At 35.9% G+C, this 20,478-nt stretch overlaps 1 protein-coding gene across 3 annotated transcripts in view; it reads left to right on the top strand.

Annotated features, from left to right (window-relative positions):
* Positions 1-19,823, top strand: part of KATNBL1 (katanin regulatory subunit B1 like 1) — a 36,939-nt gene extending 17,116 nt beyond the window's left edge. For all 3 annotated transcript variants that reach the window (XM_032343178.1, XM_032343177.1, XM_032343179.1), the window contains 9 exons: positions 7,983-8,113; positions 9,020-9,060; positions 10,569-10,848; positions 15,356-15,474; positions 16,395-16,445; positions 16,531-16,620; positions 16,934-17,023; positions 17,842-17,935; positions 19,647-19,823. In XM_032343178.1, the coding sequence (XP_032199069.1) occupies positions 7,997-8,113; positions 9,020-9,060; positions 10,569-10,848; positions 15,356-15,474; positions 16,395-16,445; positions 16,531-16,620; positions 16,934-17,023; positions 17,842-17,935; positions 19,647-19,679 (915 nt within the window). In that variant the 5' untranslated portion in view covers positions 7,983-7,996 and the 3' untranslated portion in view covers positions 19,680-19,823. The remainder of the gene's footprint in view (positions 1-7,982; positions 8,114-9,019; positions 9,061-10,568; positions 10,849-15,355; positions 15,475-16,394; positions 16,446-16,530; positions 16,621-16,933; positions 17,024-17,841; positions 17,936-19,646) is intronic.
* Positions 19,824-20,478: the final 655 nt, after the last annotated feature.

Here is a 20,478-nt window from a genome sequence, read left to right on the forward strand (position 1 = left end):
AGCCTTGAAAGCATGTTTTTCTGATTTTGGTGTAGAGAGAAGAGTTGTTGAAAGAAAAGGAACCAAAAGGGAGTAAGGGAGAAAGGAGACTCAAGATACCGTAGTGCTGTGTTCTATGAATAGATACTCTGCGTGCGCATGCGAGTGTGTGTGTGTGTGTGTGTGTGTGTGTGTGTGTTGGGGTGCAGTGAGATGGTGAAAAAGCTAAATGGTGATTAAGAATGAGCAAAGTCGGGGGCGCCTGGGTGGCTCAGTGGGTTAAGCCGCTGCCTTCGGCTCAGGTCATGATCTCAGGGTCCTGGGATCGAGTCCCGCATCGGGCTCTCTGCTCAGCAGGGAGCCTGCTTCCTCCTCTCTCTCTCTCTGCCTGCCTCTCTGTCTACTGTGATCTCTCTCTGTCAAATAAATAAATAAAATCTTTAAAAAAAAAAAAAAAAAGAATGAGCAAAGTCTTTAGAGTTGGCTTGGCTGACCTTGATATGAGCATCATCGGTGTTATAAAAGGTTCCCTTACAGCAGCAAGTGACCTTGAAGATGGATTTTTTTTTTTTCCAGATGAGAGGACAAAATAAAATCAAGGTTGTAAAGGGTTAAAGAGAAAATGGAAACTAAAAAGCACTCATTGTAGAAGTTTGGCAGGAAAGAAAAGTAGAGAAAGAGTATAGGAGTTGATAGAGGAAACCTGAGCATGTTTGAAAGCAGAAGGGGAGGAATCAGTTCAAAGGGAGAAATTGAAGATATAGAAGTGGGGTGGGGCGGGGAGCTAAGTTCTAAAAGAGGTGAGAAGGCAACAACTGAGAAAATTAGATAGAGCTGTCCTAATTTTGGAAAAGGTAAAATAGAGCCTTCCTATGAAATGTTACCTTTATGTGTTGGCATTTACACCTTTTTCACTTTTTTACTATAAGGGAGTTATATAATTAAACTATTTTATAAGACAGTGGCCTCATTAAGTTAAAGTATTTTTTTAAAAAAGTTAAAGTATTTATTCAGATTATGAAAATAATTCATGTTCATTGTAGAAAATAGAGAAACCTATAAATGAAGGGAAAAATTACCTGTAATTTCACTAGCAATAAATAACTTATGTTGATGTTTTGATACAGCTCTTTTTTTTTTTTTTAAGATTTTATTTATTTATCGGGGGGGGGGAGAGCGAGCACAGGCAGACAGAATGGCAGGCAGAGGCAGAGGGAGAAGCAGGCTCCCTGCTGAGCAAGAAGCCCGATGTGGGATTCGATCCCAGGACGCCGGGATCATGACCTGAGCCAAAGGCAGCTGCTTAACCAACTGAGCCACCCAGGCGTCCCTGACACAGCTCTTTTGAATGCATTAATCATTTATATATTATACACACATACACATATATAGTTTAGATAGCTTTTGAATAACCATTTTTTTAACCTCTTTATAATGCCATTTAAAAAATATATATTTTTATTTATTTGACAGAGTGGGAGAGAGTGAGAGAGAGCACAATCAGGGAGCAGCAGGCAAAGGGAGAAGCAGGCTCCCTGCTGAGCAGGGTGCCCCATGCAGGATTCAATCCCAGGAGCTGAGATCATGATCTGAGCTGAAGGCAGACCAGCTGAACCATCCAGGTGCCCCTGTTTTTTGAAACTTCCACTCACAAAACATTCTTTGAAAATAGTGTTTGTAATATTTCATTTTAAGCACTGCTCCCATTTGGATCAAGCTTAGCATTCTCAGTACCCCCCCCTTTCTTTTTTTAAGATTTTATTTATTTATTTATTTATTTGACAGAGATCACAAATAGGCAGAGAGGCAGACAGAGAGAGGGGGAGGAAACAGTCTCCCTGCCGAGCAGAGAGCCCGATGTGGGGCTCGACCCCAGGACCCTGAGATCATGACCTGAGCCAAATGCAGAGGCTTTAACCCACTAAGCCACCCAGGCACCCCCTCAGTTCCCTTTTTTATCACCTTGTTTTTTAACCTGATCCACATTTCACTGTTAAACGTTTAAATAAGTGCTGCAGATACCGAAGCAGTTCTGTGTCTGGTAGCTGAATATAGAGGGAGGGAATCCATATCCACAGGCTCTAAAGAGTCTACCAGAAAAATCTCGTCTTTACCTTCTGTTCCTCTCCCCCTCATTGAAATTCTTGAAGAAAAAAGGCCATGTTCATCCTTTCCATTCATTTTTTTTGTGTCACAGCTGCATTATGGGGGAAACCTGTGATTTGTCTTTAAGCCTTAAAAATCCACTAGTGGGACTTAGAAGAGAGAAGAAAAGGTTACCCTTACAGGATAAGGGAAGGATAGGAGGTAGGACTCCTTTATAGTTTATGTTCATTTGTCTCTCTCCTGTCATCTAAGAAGAATTAGTACTCTCATCTTAATTTAACTATTCTGGGTTGAAGGTTGACTGTATTGTGGCTAGGCATGAGTTGCATTTGATTAATGAAAACAAAGTTGTGGTAGAATAGCATGGATTCTGTGCCCTACACTCTGCCACTAACTAAGCCTAGTGTCTTTGGGCAAGTTACTACATCTCCTGGGCTTAAAAAAAAAAGCCTAAAGCTTTAAATTCTAAAGCCTCTTTAGTTCTTATTTTTATGTATTTTATTATTATATAATAATGTTTATGTTTAGTTTTCAACCTCAAGACTCTTGGGGAATATCATTCAAGCCCTTTGTGAAAGTCTGTGATAGTAATTGAAGAATACTTGATACCAGGAATATTAATTATTATAATTCTTTGTACACAAGCATGCTTTGCTCTTTTTTTTTTTTTAACATTTTATTTATTTATTTGACAGACAGAGATCACAAGTAAGCAGAGAGGCAGGCAGAGAGACAGAGAGAGAGGAAGGCAAGCAGGCTCCCTGCTGAGCAGAGAGCCCAATGTGGGACTCATCCAGGACCCTGGGATCATGAGCTGAGCTGAAGGCAGAGGCTTTTACCCACTAGCCACCCAGGCACCCCAACCATGCTTTGCTTTGTAAGAAGAAGAATGAAATTGCCTAGTGAAATTGCAGAGTTAAATGCAATGTAAATAATTGATGTGCTTTAGTATAGTATAAAAAGAAAGCTTAAATTAATTTGATCTTAAACTGTAGCAAGTTATTAGAGAAAGAAGTCTGGACATGTTTCATACCTGTATGATGAGTTTTTCTCATCATTGTGAGTAGGTAGGGAGTATGTGAACATTTAGAGCTGTTTAATCTTTTCATTTGGCAGCCATTGTAGATTATATGAATAGATCCCTTTTCATCTTTCTGATAAGAGATAGCTATATATAAGGGGAATTCAACCCTCCAACTCCTTCTACGTGCCAGTTTTTTCCTGCCTTCTCAAGAAAATATCCATAGCAATCACTGTCTTATCTTTTTTTTTTGTCTTATCTTTATTTAAGAAAATACGTGTTATAGTCAATGTTCAGAACAGTTCAGCCCTTGTTTTTTATTCTCTTTAGGCTTTTTTTTTTTTAAATTTTTGCATTAAAAGATTATCCTTTCTAATTTCTATCCTTTCTAGTCATTGTCTTCAAATACTCAGTCTTCTTGTATCTTTTCAGGCAGCACTGTGGAAACACCTTGGAGCCCCAGCAGTTACTTTAAACTATTTTAGTAGCACTGTCAGATGCTCTGGAGGGGATAATCTTATTGCCCAAGAAGAATGCTACCAAATGTATAAGATATAAAGCAAAATGGAATTTGTAGTGTAAAATCCTTTGTAATGACACTTTACCAATTATATTTTGATAATTTACTTTTTAAAAGCCTTATTGAATTGTAATGTACATACCATAAAATTCACCTGTTCTAAATGTACAGTTTACTGATTTTAAAAATACACAGAATTGTACAGTCATCAACCATAATCTAATTTTAGAACATTCCATCACCACATCACCTCCAGAGAAGCCTTGTATCCATTTGCAATTATTCTCACTCCCACCTCAGCCATAGTCAACTATTAATCTACTTTCTCTCTCTATGCTCTTTACTTTTTTTTAAAGATTTTATTTATTTACTTGAGAGAGAGAACACAAGCAGGGGGAGGGGCAGAGGGAGAGAGACAAGCAGACTCCCTGAGTGGAGAGCCTGACTTGGGGCTCCATCCCAGGACCCCGAGATCATGACCTACGCTGAAGTCATGCTTAACTGACTAAGCCACCCAGGCGCCCCTCTATGCTGTTTACTTTTATGGACATTTCATATAAATGAAATAACATAATCTCTTGTCTTTTGTGTTTGGCTTCTTTCACTTGGTGTGATGTTTGTACATATTGTTACATGTATTAATATTTTGTTCAATTTTTGTTGTTGAGTAGTATTCCCATCAGACATATCACCTTTTGTTTTTCCATTCACCAACTGATACACATTTGGGTTGTTTCTACTTTTTGACTATTCTGAATAATTTATTTTATCAACATTTGCATACCAGTCTTTGTGTAACATAAACTTTCATTTCTTATGAATAAATATGTAGGGATGGAATTGCTGAGTCATGTGGTAAATCAGTATTAACATTTCAAGAAACTGCCAAATGTTTTCCAGAGTCATTATGTCATTTTATATTTATATGGTAATGTGTGAGGATTCCAGATTCTCCACATCCTTCTCAGCATTTGTTACTGTATGTCATTTTTATTATAGCCATTCTAGTGGTTGTGAATAGTATGCCATTGTTGTTTTAACTTTCATCACTATCATGGTATATCCATGTTCTGCTGTTGTTGGTTGGAGTTTTCTATTAATGTTGATTTTATCCTATTGATTGATGGTATTGTCTCATAGCCTTGTTGAATTTCTCTCTCTGTTCCATCAGTCATTGGGAAGGGATATTGTTTGTTTCATATGTTTTCAGATTCTTTGGTGCTCTGAAATTTGACAGTTATGTGTGTTGTAGGTCTATTTTCATCTACAATGCTGACCCTAATTGTACTCTTCTCAATTTTATTTTTTTTAAGGTTTTGTTTATTTATTTGAGAGAGAGAGAGATAATGAGAGAGAGAAAATGAGTGGGGAGGAGAGGGAGAGGGAGAAGCAGGTTCCCATGAGCAAGGAGCCTGATGTAGGACTTGATCCCAGAACTCTGGGATCATGACCTGAGCCAAATGCAGGTGCTTGACAGACTGAGCCACTGAGGTTCCCCCTCATTGTGCTCTTTCAATGTGGAAATTCATGTCCTTCAGTCCTGTACAGTTTTCAGTTATTTATTTTGATTTTTTCCTTATTTTCCCTGTACTGAAATTCCATTTATTTGGATATTGGTTCCTCTAAGCCAATCTTACCTTCCCCCCCCCCTTATATTTCAGGAGATATCCTCAAGTTTCTCTACCAGCTTTCTATTGATTTTTTTTTTTTTTTGCTATCTTATTATATCCCGTTTTTAATTTCTAAATCTTTGTTTTTTGTCTCATTTGTGTTTCACATATACAATTTGCTCTTATCTCTCAAGGATTTCTCAAAGTCAGGTTTATTGAGATATAATTTACATATGATAAAAATTCACTCTTTTTGGTGCATAGTTACATTAGTTTTGACAGGTAACTACCACCATAATCAAGGTGGAAAACAGTTCTTTGGGAGACTTGAACCATCACTGATGTCAGTATTTTTAGATGTGTGTGTATGTATGTGTATTTTCCTCTGGGACTGATCAGAATTCCCAAAGGATCTTCTGTTCTCTTCCTGGAGTGTATAAGGCTAGCTGCAAGCTTTCATGAGACAAATGGTAGAAAGAAGCTTAGATCTCAACATGTAGTATGTAAACTTTCACTTGATGCCCTTTTAGACAATATTCTTCTTCATTTGTGCCTGGTGTTTCCTATCTCAAGGACTCTTTCTCAAGGACTCTTGTTTTAAATTTTCCATACAACATTTATTGGAATGGGGAAAGTGAAATTGGAACTAATTTTGTCTTAAATGGATATTCAGTCCTTCTTCTTCTTCTTCTTCCTCTTCCTCTTCCTCTTCCTCTTCCTCTTCTTCTTCTTCTTGTCGGAAAGGGAGAGAGAGCGAGCACAGGCAGGTAGAACGGCAGGCAGAGACAGAGGGAGAAGCAGGCTCCCTGACGAGCAAAGAGCCTGATGTGGGACTTGATCCCAGGACACTGGGATCATGACCTGAGCCAAAGGCAGCTGCTTAACCAACTGAGCCACCCAGGCATCCCCATTCTCCTTCTTCTTAAGCCCACATTTCCCCCCCACTTCTTGAGGTCTTCAATATTGCCAAGTCCTGAACCTTTGGGGATTCTGCTTTTACCTTTCCTCATTGCTGATTTAGGACTTGGCTTTTTCTCAGATCTAATATCATTTATCACTTTTACTTTGCAGTTTCCAAAACGTTACTGCCATCAACTCATCTTTTCTTCTTTGTCCTTACAGGTTTTATGCCTTTAAAAACCCTTTACTGTCATGGTGATGAGGTTTCAGGGAAGCATAGAAGTAATTGCTTAAGTTTAGACCATTATCTTTAATTAAAAGTCCCCCTTTCTTTAAGAAAGAAAAGCTTACCTTGTGCAAAAGATCTTTTATGATCCCAGCTTCTGTCTTTCCAGCTTCACTTTTTATTCTGCTACAGTCCACCTCCGGCCTAAGCTCCAGTCACATGCATCTTCTTAAGAGATTGCCAAACAAGCCATGTTTCTTCATGCCTTTCAGTTCTACACATGCTATTTTGTCAATGTGCTATTTGTCCTTTAAGTCTCTGCTCAGTGAAGCTTTGCTGATTCACATGACTGCCCCTCTATTGGAGTGTTTATTGTATTACTGCAATTATTTATTTCTTAAAAAGTCTCATCCTAAAGGTTTTTTAATCTGGGGGTGCAGCTGGGAGGGATGCCTATGGATTAATGGCAGGAAATCTCAGAATACCCTGAAATTATTTGCAAATTTTCATGTTTGGGCATATTTTTGGAAAATTCTCTAAGGCAGATTTTCTTCTAAGAGTGTACATCAGAAATGCTGTGGAGCTTTTTAAAAATATAATTGCTTTGGGCTTCACTCCAGAGCCCTGCTGAGGTATAAGTTAGGGGCCAGAGGATATATTTTCTAAAAGCTTCCCAAGCGATTCTTTGGAAGAGCATCTCTGGTCTGTCATCTTCATTATTCTGGGGCTTGGCATATAGTGAATGCTTAGTAAACATTTTAAAAAGGAATGAGGGAGGAACTTGTGTTCAGGTCATGGCCTGAAATAAATTTCCTGTGTGAAACTTGAATCCAAGTGGGGGAATCACTAATTTATTGTTATATAAAGGAAGTAATAGTATCTATTTTCCCTTCTTTGAGATAGTTGAACGAATGAGAAATGGTGAATTGTTTTTTCAAAGATAGAGGAAAGCTCTGGAGACCTTACTGCAAGAATGAAAGAAAAATTTAAGGATCAGGCATAAAACTAGTCAGATACATTTGGTTTGATTTTTGTTCACCTGCTGCTTATAGTTGTATTTTTTTAAGATTTTATTTATTTATTTTACAGACAGAGATCACAAGTAGGCAGAGAGGCAGGCAGAGAGAGAGGGGGAAGCAGGCTCCCTGCCAAGCAGATAGCCTGACTGGAGCTGAAGGCAGAGGCTTTAACCCACTGAGCCACCCAGGCGCCCTGTTATAGTTGTATTTGAACCAGTGATTTGATTCTAAAACTAGGCTTCTATACATTTGGGTGTCATTGATATATACTATTTATACCTGACTTCATAACCTCTAAATTTAAATTTAATATATGGCCAGTGACATAGATAATGGGGAGATTGACATGTTGCATTGGCAAAAAATACCTCATATTATTTTTAACTGATTGCAAATAAGGAATGCGAACAGGAGCCTAATTTTCTGCAATGCCCGGCCTTGTGTTTCCTCTGTTTAAGGTTTTAAAACATGTATAAATTAGAACTATGTTCTCTGCTTTACTCATAAACCTCTTTTACATAGTGTTGTATTTTTGTCTGTTAATGATCAGGCTCTTTTGCATTTTGTACTTTCCATTTCTTATTTTTGTTTTGCTGTTTAGGTATTTAAGAGATTATGGCATCTGAAGCCCACAATGTTAAAAAACGAGGCTTTTGTAATAATATTGAGGATCATTCCACTGATCTTCCTAGAAAAAGGATCTCTAATTTTACTAATAAGAACATGAAGGAGGTAAGTGCATGGCTTCTAGGTAATGGATAAGACAGTATCTTAATCTTTTCATGCTACAGCAGAATACGATAGACTGGGTGACTTACAAACAAAAGAAATTTGTTTCTCACAGTTCTGGAGGCTGGGCAGAAGTACAAGATAAAAGCTCTAACCAGTTTGGTTATCTGATTAGAGCCTCTTTCCTGGCTTATAGTTGGCTGTCTTGTATGCTGTGTCCTCACATGGTAGAAGGGGCAAAGAGCTCCCTGGGGGCTCATTTATAAGGGCACTAATCCCATTCATGAGGGCATCATCCTCATGACCTAATCCCCTCCTAATATCATTCATTTTGGGCATTAGGATTTCAGTGTGAATTTTGAGGAGACATTGGTCATTCAGTACATCATAGATAGTTTAAACTGTTAAGTCTGTAGATAGTTTTGGTTAAATTATTTAAATAGTAGGAAGATGATAATTTGCTTAATCTCCCAGAATTAAGTAGAATTAATGAAATATTGAAAACTTTATATTCCAAAAACTCTAAAAACTTTATGGACAGTATGCTGTTTTAATATGATACCATTTGAATATTGTAGTTTAATTCTGAAGAGGACTCTCAGAGGTGCTTTTGTTCACCTTTGCAAGGCTCATTCATGCTGATATTTCTTTTAAATGATATTAAAAGTCAAAACACTTATTAAGTACCATGTAAGTAAAATATATGACTAGTGGCATGGAAAATAGGAAGATGGTTATGTTGGTTTGTCAAATATACCTATGCACAGTGGTGTTTACAGACCGAAACTGCTGCTTTAATCTGAAAAATTTAACTATGGAATTTCAGATTTGTTGATATCAGTCACAGAATTTACATAGCTTCACAGAAGAACCTAAATATGCTGTTAACTATCTAGTTTTATTTTTCAGGTTAAGAAATCTCCAAAACAGTTGGCTGCTTACATAAATAGGTAAGGCTTCTTTTTTTTTTTTTAATTTTTAATTTTTTATAAACATATATTTTTATCCCCAGGGGTACAGGTCTGTGAATCGCCAGGTTTACACACTTCACAGCACTCACCAAAGCACATACCCTCCCCAATGTCCATAACCCCACCCCCCTTCTCCCAACCCCCTCTAGGTAAGGCTTCTTTAAAGTTTGTGGGAAGCAGAAGTATTGAAAGTTAGGTAAGAATGAAGAAGAGTGGGAAAAAATAAGTCTTCTCTTTTATTATAAGTAACTTATTGTCAAATAATTCCATTGTGCCAGTCACAGTGGAAAACACATCAGTATTTCTCTAATCCTTACAACAGTCCTAGTAGAAAGGTATCATTGTCCCTAATAGTTGATGAGAAAAACTAAAGATTTGTGATTTGTTCAGGGTCATACAGCTAGATAGTGGTAAAAATGGCATTCAATCCCAGATCTTTTAAACTCCAAAAGCACTTTCTACTAAACTACTTGTTCTTAAAATGGATCAGAGACAGTGGGGTTCCCTTTCAGGTAGTTAGGAGGTCAAGACAATATTCATAACAATAACATTAATTCACTTTCCTCATTTTCACTCTTACAAATAGAGTTTTCCAGGGGCTACATGATATTTGTTAGTGGATTGAATGCAGAAGCAGATATGAGAATCCAGCTGTCTTAATTAAATATTAGAGATTTTGTACAAACGTAAAAAACGGTGCCATTCTTCTTACTATATTTTATTTTGGAAAACAGGGTTTTTTTGGGCAAAATATTCTATGTTATTATGTAATAAGGTTATTATTTCTTAAAAGAATCAGTAAGTTTCTTGAGTGATACAGTAAATATCAGTAGATATTGCCCACATAAAAATATTCTTTTGAAACCTCAATTTTTAAGAGTTACAAGGTATCCTGAGGCCAAAACATTTGAGAATCACCATATGAAACTGTGAGGTTTGCTCTGTTGTGTTTTATCTTCTGTAAACAAATTAAATATACTTAAGTTTAATCAAAATAAGTATTCTTGGGACACCTGGGTGGCTCAGTCAAGCATTTGCCTTGGGCTCAGGCATGATCCTGGGGTCCTGGGATCAAGCCTGCAGCAAGCACCCTGCTTAGTGGGGAATCTGCTTCTTCCTCTCCCTCAAGCCTTCCCTCTACTCATGCTCTTGCTCCCTCTCTTTTTCTCTTTCAAATGAAAAAACAAAAAAATCTCTAAAACATATATGTATACTCATATTTGCACAATTCAAATATATTTCATTTTTTAAAAAACCTAGTTATTATGCTTCTTGGTTTAGTTTAGTATAAAGTATCCAGATGATTTGTAATTTTTCCTTTTTGTTTTCCTCTATGATCTAAGAGTTAACATTTTTAAAATATAATTTACTTCTAATTTTAATGGATTGTGATCACAAAATGTGGCCTATTAAATCTTTCTGCTTAAAAAGTTGTAAAGGTTTTCATGTAGTTCTTTTTCATTTAAGCAAATCAATTCTTCTTACAGAACAGTTGGACAAGCTGTGAAAAGCCCAGATAAACTACGTAAGGTGATCTATCGCAGAAAGAAAGTGCATCATCCTTTTCCAAATCCTTGTTACAGAAAAAAACAGTCCCCTAGAAGTGGGGGCTGTGACATGGCAAATAAAGAAAATGAACTGGCTTGTGCAGGTCACCTGCCTGAAAAATTACGCCATGATAGTCGAACATATTTGATTAACTCCAGTGATTCTGGTTCTTCACAGACAGAAAGCCCATCATCAAAATATAGTGGGTTTTTTTCTGAGGTAAGTAATTTAAATGAACTTAATTTTAATCCTGTTATACTACTCGCTTTTTTGTCATATTCTGCTAGCAGAGTCATTCATTTCCTGTTGAATTCAGACTAAGTGATTCTAATTCCCTGAGACAGTTTTCTAGATTAACCAAATTTGAATCAGTAGTTACTCCATTTCACTGAGTTAGTGATATCTGAGATGGAATGAGATGGTTGACAAGCTGCTATAAATATTCAGAATGGCAAGTTGGCCAGCAGAAATTTAAAGGAAAGGAAAATAAGAAATCTGCACTAAAAAGTAGACCACCAAAGCCAGTTATCCAGGAACAAACATTTTTCTTGGCTCTCGGAATTGCCATTGGAAACTTTGTTCAGGCAAACCTGCTAAGGTTTGCTGCTCTTCTAGCTCAGGTGAAATTAGTTGTTCGAACAGGCTCAAGGGAATTTGGGGGGTGGGCAGGTTTGAAAGAAATACTCTAAAACTGGATTGTAATGATGGTTGTATAATTCTGTAAATTTATTAGAAATCGTATTACATACTTTCAGTTGGAGAGTTTTATGATATAACGCCTCAAAATTTTTTTAAAAAATGATCATTTGAAGGAATAGTTTAGAAACATGAGTTTATAATAATTATTATTACATATTTATTATATATGTTGTAGAAAATGAACCCAAAGGAAAAAATTATTCATAATCTCAGCATTTGGAAATAACAGTATTAAAACTTTGACATATCTTTTCTCTTCATATTGTACATGTTACTTGATTACTTGATTTTTATGTTTAATAAAATTGGATTTTTTCCATGTAATTAAATAATCCTTCTACAATTTTTTGATGGATACATAATGTTAATTTCTTTTACTATGATTTGCTGAACCTAGTATTGTTTCTATCTGGCATGACAGCTTGAAAAACATTTTCTATGGCATACAAGCAGAAAAATATTTTTTTAAAGATTTATTTATTAAGAGAGTGCACATGTACAAATGAGGGAGGGACGAAGGGAGAGGAAGAGAGAATCTCAGGTGGATTCCTGGCTGAGTGCCGAGCCCCACACAGGGCTCCATGTCACGAACTGAGATCATGACCTGAGCAGAAAACAAGAGTCCAAAGCTTAATCAACTTGAGCCGCCCCAGCACCCCAGGGGAAAAAAATATATTTTTTTAAAGATTTTATTTATTTATTTGCCAGAAAGAGACACAGTGAAAGAGGGAACTCAAGCAGGGGGAGTGGGAGAAGGAGAAGCAGGCTTCCTGCCAAGCAGGGAGCCTCTTGTGGCACTTGATCCCAGGACCCTGGGATCATGACCTGAGCTGAAGGCAGATGCTTAACAACTGAGCCACCCAGGCACACACCCCCCCACACTGCAAATTGGTTTTAATTAAAATGTTCATAGTGCATAGGTGAATGAAAGTGAGCATCACGTTTAGGATAATGATTATGAGTAAGATGAAAGAAAGATGGAAATTTAAATGTTATTAAGTAAAACCATAATAAAATGATGTAAAAAAAAGTTGTATTTGCCAGTGAATATGTTCTTACTTGTAAAAATAATATCCTGGAGTAATAGGAAGTAATTCCAGGTGAAGTGAAGGAAATGCATATAGAATCTGTGAGAAGAAGGGAAGTAGGGGGGCACTGGGTGGCTCAGTCACTTAAGTGTCTGGCTTTTTGTTTCCACTCAGGTCGCGATCTCAGGGTCATAAGATTGAGTCGTGGGTAGGGCTGCAGGCTCAGGGTGGAGTCCGCTTGGGATTCTCTTCCCATTTCCTCTCCTTCCCCCTTCTTCCCTTCCCCCCTTCCCTTTGTGTATGTGTATGCTTGCTCTCTCTCTCTAAAGTAAATAAATAAAATTAAAAAAAAAAAAAGGAATCAGGGACTATTTGATTTAATAGTGAATTAACATGGACCCTAGAGAATAGGATGGTAACCAGACTTAGTGTTAAAGAGAATCACTGTCATGCTTATTCATTCACAAATACTTTTTGAGGGCTCCCAACTCTAATGCATTCTGCATGCTCTGAGGAATTACATTGGTAGATGAAAAACAGGCAGTGCTCCTACTTTAATGTAGTTAGAGAAGTGACAAGGCCCAACACTAATCAAATAATCAAAGAAACTACATACCCTGAAGAAAAAGAACATACGATTATATAACCCAGAAATCTGGCCTAGATTGGGACCTAAGTTGGTTTGTCAGTTGAATTGAGGGAATAAACATTCTGAGTGCAAATACCTTTAAAACAAACAAAAAAAGCCTCCGCTGTACATTTGAATTATTGCCATGGTGAGTCATTTTTTTCAAGGTCCCCCTTTTACTTGCTCTCATTTTGATTACTTTGCACTTGCACAAACCTTCCCTAACAAGGCAATTAATAAGTTTATTGATTTTTTTTTTTTTTAAGATTTGTGTATTTTGAGAGAGAGGGCTCATGTGCGTGCAGTGGGAAGAACAGAGGGAGAGAGAGTCTTAAGCAGACTCTGTGCTGTGTAGCCCAACACAGGGCTTGATCTCACAATCCCGATATCGTAACCTGAGCCAAAACCAAGAGTTGGTTGCTTAACCAACTGTGCCACCCAGGAGCTCCTTATCTTTTGTTATTTCATACCTTTTTTACTGACTCACTAGTTTCTGCTCTAAAAACCTAAATCTAAAAATGGTAACATTATCTTGTCAAAATTCAAAAGTCATAACCTTTTGACCCAACAGTTCTATGCCTATGTATATATATACCCAAGAGAAGTGAAAACATATGTCCACACAAACACTTATAAACAGATGTTCATAACATTCATAATAGCCCAAAGTGGAAACATTCCAAATGTCCTTCATCTGATATATGGATAAATAAAATGTCATATATTCATACAGTGGAATATTATTTGGGCATTATAAAGGAGTACAATACCAGTATATGCTACACTATGTATAAACCTTGAAAACATTATGCTGTATGAAAGAAGCCACATCAAAAAAGCCACATATTGGATAATTCAGTTTATATGAACTGTCCAGACTAGGTAAATTCATAGAGACAAAAAGTAGATTAATGGTTGCCAGGGGCTGGAAAGAAGGGAGAATGGAGTTCAGGGTTTCTCTTAAGGGTGATGAAAATGTTGATTTTAAAATTGATTGTGGTGATGGTTGTACAATCCACAGATACACTAAAAACTACTAAATTATACATTTTAAGTGGTTAAGTTTTATGGTATGTGAATTATACCTTAGTCTCTTATTTTAAAAAATGGATCTAGTTGTTCTGGTGCTAAAATTAATCTTACCAAAATGTATGTATAAGTGTACATATTTACATACATAATGATGTTCACTGATGCATAGTTTTAATAGGGAAAAAACACAATAATATAAATAAATTTTAGTATATAACAACTGGAGACTATATAATTATTTTTTTAATTATGAGGTTGATCTATGCTTTGACATTAAAGTCTTTATAATATATAAGTGAAAAATAAGGTTTTAAAAAACATAGCTATTATAATATTTTAATTTTGTATCTATAATTTATCTGTCTAGGAATAATTTGGAAGGATGCATACCAGTCTGTTAACTTTGATTACTAGATTTTATCTGGGCAGATAGAGATTATTCACTTTTTCTTTGATACAGTTCTGTGCTATTTGAGCTTTTTAGAATAGGAACATATTACCTTATTATATTAAAAAATGACTGAATGAATTTAAATACTGGTCAAAGAACTGAATTTTTGTGGTTCCCTTCCCATGTTATTCAGTATATATTTACCTTTGCCTTTAATCCAGAAAATAAATTAAATCCTAGGTTTGTAGGTGAGTTACAAATAATTTATTTTATAAATTATTGAGATTTTAAAAGAAAATGGTAACAAATAAAAAGTACTGATAAAAAAATAAACAAGTGCTGGGGACCTGGGTGGCTCGTTGGTTAAGCATCTGCCTTCTGCGCAGGTCATGATCCCGAGGTCTTGGGATAGAGTCCCGCATTGGGCTCTCTGCTCAGCGGGAAGCCTGCTTCTCTCTCTCCCACTCCCCCTGCTTGTGTTCCTGCTCTTGTTGTCTCTCTCTCCCTGTCAGATAAATAAATAATCTTTAAACAAACAAACAAAGTAAACAAGTCCTGGGTGCCTGGGTGGCTCAGTCTTTAAATGTCTGCCTTCAGCTCAGGTCATGATCCCAGGGTTGTGGGACTGAACCCTACATGAGGCTCCCTGCCCATCGGGAAGCCTGTTTTCCCTCTCCCACTACCCTGTTTGTTTCCTGCTCTTGCTATTTCTCTCCGTCAAATAAATAAATAAAATATTTTTTAAAATAAATAAATAAACATGTCCTAAAATTTATTCAGATCATTTGTTTACTATGTTCAGCTGCAACATTCCTATTTTGGGGTCAGTAAAAGGAGTCACCTCTCCATAATTTTAAAACATGTCTATCAGAATAATTTAATTGGAAAAAAATGGTTTCATGTCATGTTTCAGTGTGTTTTTTAACAAAGTAGATTACTGCCTTTCAGGTTTCTCAGGACCATGAAACAATGGCACAGGTTTTGTTCAGCAGGAATTTGAGATTGAATGTAGCTTTAACATTCTGGAGAAAGAGAAGTATAAGTGAACTTGTAGCTTATTTGGTGAGGTAAGTGTGACCTTTTATGCTTTTGTTCAGTTAAGTAATTTCCATGTTTTATGTTGAAGTGCCTCTTCTTTTTTGTGTACCGGCTAAAATTCTAAACTTCCTTCATTTAGCTTAAATAGCAACAATATAGTTTGTTTGTTTGTTTGTTTGTTTTGAAACAATATAGTTTAAAATACATTTATCACCAGTCTATGAGTAGCCAAAATTCAGAAAACTATCTCTTTCATCATATTGAACAAAGCTATTACCTTCTCTAGGATCCTTATAAGTAAAACTAAGAGATACCAGTTTGGGAGAAATAACCTTTTAAAAATCCCCTTTGAGTCAAAATTTTAAGCATGGCTTTCCTCAGTATATTCAGGTCTCTTCTCAAACATCATCTCTTTTTCTTCCCCTTGAGAGAGAGGGCAGGTGGGGAGCATGGGGAGTGGAGGTGGCAAGCAGACAGAGGGGGAGGGGAAGAGTCTTTGAGCATGCTCTTTGCTCAGAGCCCCACACGCGGCTAGATCTCATGTTCCTGAAATCATGATCTGAGCCAAAATCTAGAGTCAGATGCTTAACCTGAGCCAACCAGGCATCCCAGTTTTCTAATATTACCTTAATGAGGCCTTCCCTGACCACCTTGTTTAAAAATACTTACTTCTTCACTCCCTGTCTCTCCTGTTTTATTTTTTTCCATACCACTTACTACCATCAACTTGCTCTGTATATTTTACTTGTTATCTGTCTCTGCCTTCTTCCACACCAGATCCCCACATACACTCTGAAATACAAGTACTATCTCTTTGTTTACTGCTGCATCCCCAGCACCTGGCTCATCGTAGAGACTCAGATTATTTGCTGAATGAGTAAATTTCTCAAAAGCAGTGTGAAGGTTATAAATAAGGAAATCAGCACTCTAAGCAGTTTTGTACCCACAGGATAGAAGACCTTGGAGTTGTTGTGGATTGCCTTCCTGTGCTCACCAATAGGTAAAAATATTTTTCAGAAAAAAAAGTAAGTTTAAAGAAGGACAAATGACTTGTTCTTATTTTTACAACTTAGTTTTTATTTTAGTTTACAGGAAGAAAAACAATACATCTCACTTGGCTGCTGTGTAGATTTGTTGCCTCTAGTAAAGTCCCTACTTAAAAGCAAGTTTGAAGAGTAAGTGCTAATGTGGCTCTCAATTCATTTTACTCTTTCAACGTCCTTGATTTTGTTGCTTGTGAGTGCCTGTCACGAGATATGCATGGTTTCTGTGTCCTAGGAGCATATAGCCCAATTAAGAAAAGGAGATGAACTGATTAAAGAGTAATTACAAAAGCATCTATAAACAACTTAAATAAACTACAGCTTTTTAAAGTACCAAAATGGGAAAAATCAGTGTGAATATGTGCTTTTTGAGGTGGGGGCAGAGTGTGTCTTTTTTGTAAAGGCTTTTGGGTAAAAACACTTGAATAACAAAATGTCATTTCAGATATATAATAGTTGGTTTAAACTGGCTTCAAGCAGTCATAAAAAGGTGGTGGTCTGAACTGTCATCCAAAACAGAAATTATAAATGATGGGTGAGTATATCTTTAAAAATAAACTCAGTCTAATAAAATATTTTTTTCAGGAAAGTGGTTTGATTAAGCTAGGTTATAATTCTGTTCCATGATCATCATTAAATAAAAATTTATTTTCTTCATTTTCAGAGAAATATTAAATTGAAATAGTGTTCACATATGAAAATTACATATGGAATTTTAATTTCAGAGTCCAGTAACCCCCTCTATCTCTTTTTCTGGCAGAATCTTATACTTCGTTTTAGGACGAAAAAGCACAACAGTGGTTTAACCCTCGTACCTGTTATAATGAGTAAGGGAAAAAAAAAAAGAGATGGCTTTTGGTGGGTTAAGTATTGAGGCACAGGGATGGAAGCATCCTGTATCCTATAGGTCTTTTGACTACGTAAACATTAACCTGAGAATCCAATGTGGATGATCATAATTCTAAAAATTATACTATAATCATCATACTTTGAATATTGCCTTGATGTAAAAATATGTGGGTATTCTACCAGATGAATCAGATTATCATGAAGCTTCAAAAAAATATCTCCCAGGGTCTTAAAAATTTTCTCTCTAGGCTCTCAAAAATTTCCCACTTCATACCCAAGACCAGGTTGTCCAAATGCTGCTCCAAATGCCTAGTTTTCTTTCCTACTTTAACAAATATGTAATCTTTAATTTCCATGATTGACAAGTAGTATTTTAAAGAGTTGCTTCATTTCAAATGATACAATTTCTCCTGATAAATACTTGAAAATTTAAAACTGTGTTCATTAAGTGCTATTTACAAAGTCCATGTTCTTATATTTGCATTCTTTTTTCTTCTCTCATAGAAATATTCAGATTTTAAAACAACAATTAAGTGGATTATGGGAACAAGAAAACCATCTTACTTTGGTTCCGGGATATACTGGTAATATAGCCAAGGTAAAAAGTTAACTTAAAAAGTAATGCTTAAAATATCTATTTAAGCTTAATTGAATATTAGAAATAATATATTAGTATTATGCATTTATACATGAAGTCTTTCAAATGTCCAATACAGTACTATTCTAATAAAACCTAAAATCAGTTTCATATTTAAAAATGTTTAAGGTCCTCTGGATATGAATATGATTTTGGCAAGGAACACAGGAATTAGCCATTGAATGTGTTTCAGATGCAACTGTGGAAGTGATGTGCTAGAGGGAATTTAATGAACTAGCTCCAATTAGAGATAAGGTTAAGAAGGCATCCAAAAAGAGTGACACTCGGAAAGCAAGGGGTGAGGAATGTAACAAATGCTTTCAGGATATTATTTTTCACTTGGTTTTTGCTAATGTCATGCTTTTGGGACAGTAAATGTTCAGATCACAGTATGAATTTGACATTGTTCTTTATTTATTTTCTTAGCTCTTAAAGGAAAAAATATATTGCTAGTTTGGATTTTAATATTTAAACTCCAGAAAACATTGGTAGTTTAAATATAATTGCAGAGGGAAAAAATCACTATTAAAAAATATTTACACCCTTTTACTGGGCATACTGCTATCATAAATGGTCATTAATCAGAAATACACAAGCATTCTTTAGTTTAAAATATACAGTATTCTAAGTAAGAGGTATTGTATTGTGGACTTAGTTGTGAAATTCTCCTTGGATACCTTCAAGAAAAGAAGCAAAAATGATGTATCAAACAAGTATGTGACCACTTATATAATTTTACTCTGTAGAATTCTTAATGATTAAAATCTTATAAACAAATATCAATTTCCCAGTTTTTTGTTGTCGTTTTAGTTGTTCTTTCAATAATGAGGGGGAAATGAAGTAAAATTTGATAGAAAATGAATATAGAGTATGTATTATATATCACCTTGTTCTGGAGGTACCATGCATTCTTGTTAGTAGTATTGAAAATACATTGTCTCCTTAGAAATTTGCTTTCAATTATAATATTTTATAAAGAGAAACTTTATTTTGATTATGACTCTAGATGCCATATTTATTATTGAAGATGGTATTGAGTGATTTTAAAAGTTCTGTGAAGTTTCTTAAATTGTGATTAAACCTCTTTTACAGTGTTAAGCCCTCAGTTGCAATTTTTCCACGGTAGAAATCAGAAAGGCTGTCCTCAGGCTGGGCTAGAGTGTATATAGCACTAAAGGAATTGCTGGGAATGATTTAATGATTTTTCTTAGCTATAAAAGCAGAGTTGTTTGATCACAGGAACCAGAACATTCACTCAGCACCTAACAAACATTTATTGAGCATGTGCCATCTGCTAGACACCATGCTAAACGCAGCTAAAAAAGTTTAGTACGAGGGGTACCTGGGTGGCCCAGTGGGTTAAGCCTCTGCCTTCGGCTCGGGTCGTGATCCCGGGGTCCTGGGATCGAGCCCCACATCGGGCTCTCTGCGCTGCAGGGAGCCTGCTTCCTCCTCTCTCTCTGCCTGCCTCTCTGCCTACTTGTGATCTCTGTCAGATAAATAAAGAAAAAATCTTAAAAAAAAAAAAGTTTAGTACGACACATTTTTTACTCTCAGAAGATCATAAGGAAGCTAAAGCAAATTAAATGATAAAAAGGGAGAAGAAAATGGAGTGTGCATGTATGTATTTACTGTACCAGCTAATGAAGTGTTTTTTGTCTTGTTTTCTAAGGATGTAGATGCTTATTTATTACAGTTGCATTGAGAGACTTCATCTACTAAAGAGCATTTGATTACTCAAAACGTCCCCAGATTTCCAAAAAAAAAAAAAAAAGAAAGAAAGAAAGTCTCACCTGAGAACTGTGAACTGTGGAAGAGATCAAAACGTTTTTTGTTTTTTGTTTTTTTTTTTTTACTTTAAAAAGCCACATACGAAACCACTAATGAAACCCTAGCAATCTACTTCACATTGAAGTGGAAAAATATCCAAAAGGAGCAGCTTCAACTTCAAAGAGGTGAAAATGCACTATGAAGATTGTTCGCCTTTGCTGCATTTGAGATTTATATGGTTATTTGGTAACATTGTTTAAGAACCACTGGGTCTTAATGCAGTCTTGCATAAGAATATAATTTATACTATGTCAGAAAGAAGACAGGACTTATTACTAGGAATCACAAAAACCAATCATCGTGACTTTTGTGAAGATTGTGTTTTATAAGAAAACACTTAAATGTGTGCAGCTATTTTCTTATTTTGAAAAGACTTTGCAAGTTTAAAATGTCATAGCAAATAATCAATACTAAATATTTGTCCACACTGAGATACTGTGTATACAAAATGCCTTAATTATTAATAAGCCAATGCATATGATACCAATATCTGTTTAAAAAAATTAAAACCAACCATGCTTCTGGCATGATAAGATCATGGAATTAAATCAGGGGTTTCCACTCATGTAAAATGTTGTTGTTAAAACTATTCCATACCATTTTTAAAACTTGAGAATATTTTTAGTATCTCTGATTTTTCTTTTTGCCAGAATCATTCTGTCATGTATGTATGT

This window comes from Mustela erminea, chromosome 5, assembly GCF_009829155.1.
Source record: "Mustela erminea isolate mMusErm1 chromosome 5, mMusErm1.Pri, whole genome shotgun sequence".
Taxonomy (NCBI): Eukaryota; Metazoa; Chordata; class Mammalia; order Carnivora; family Mustelidae; genus Mustela; species Mustela erminea.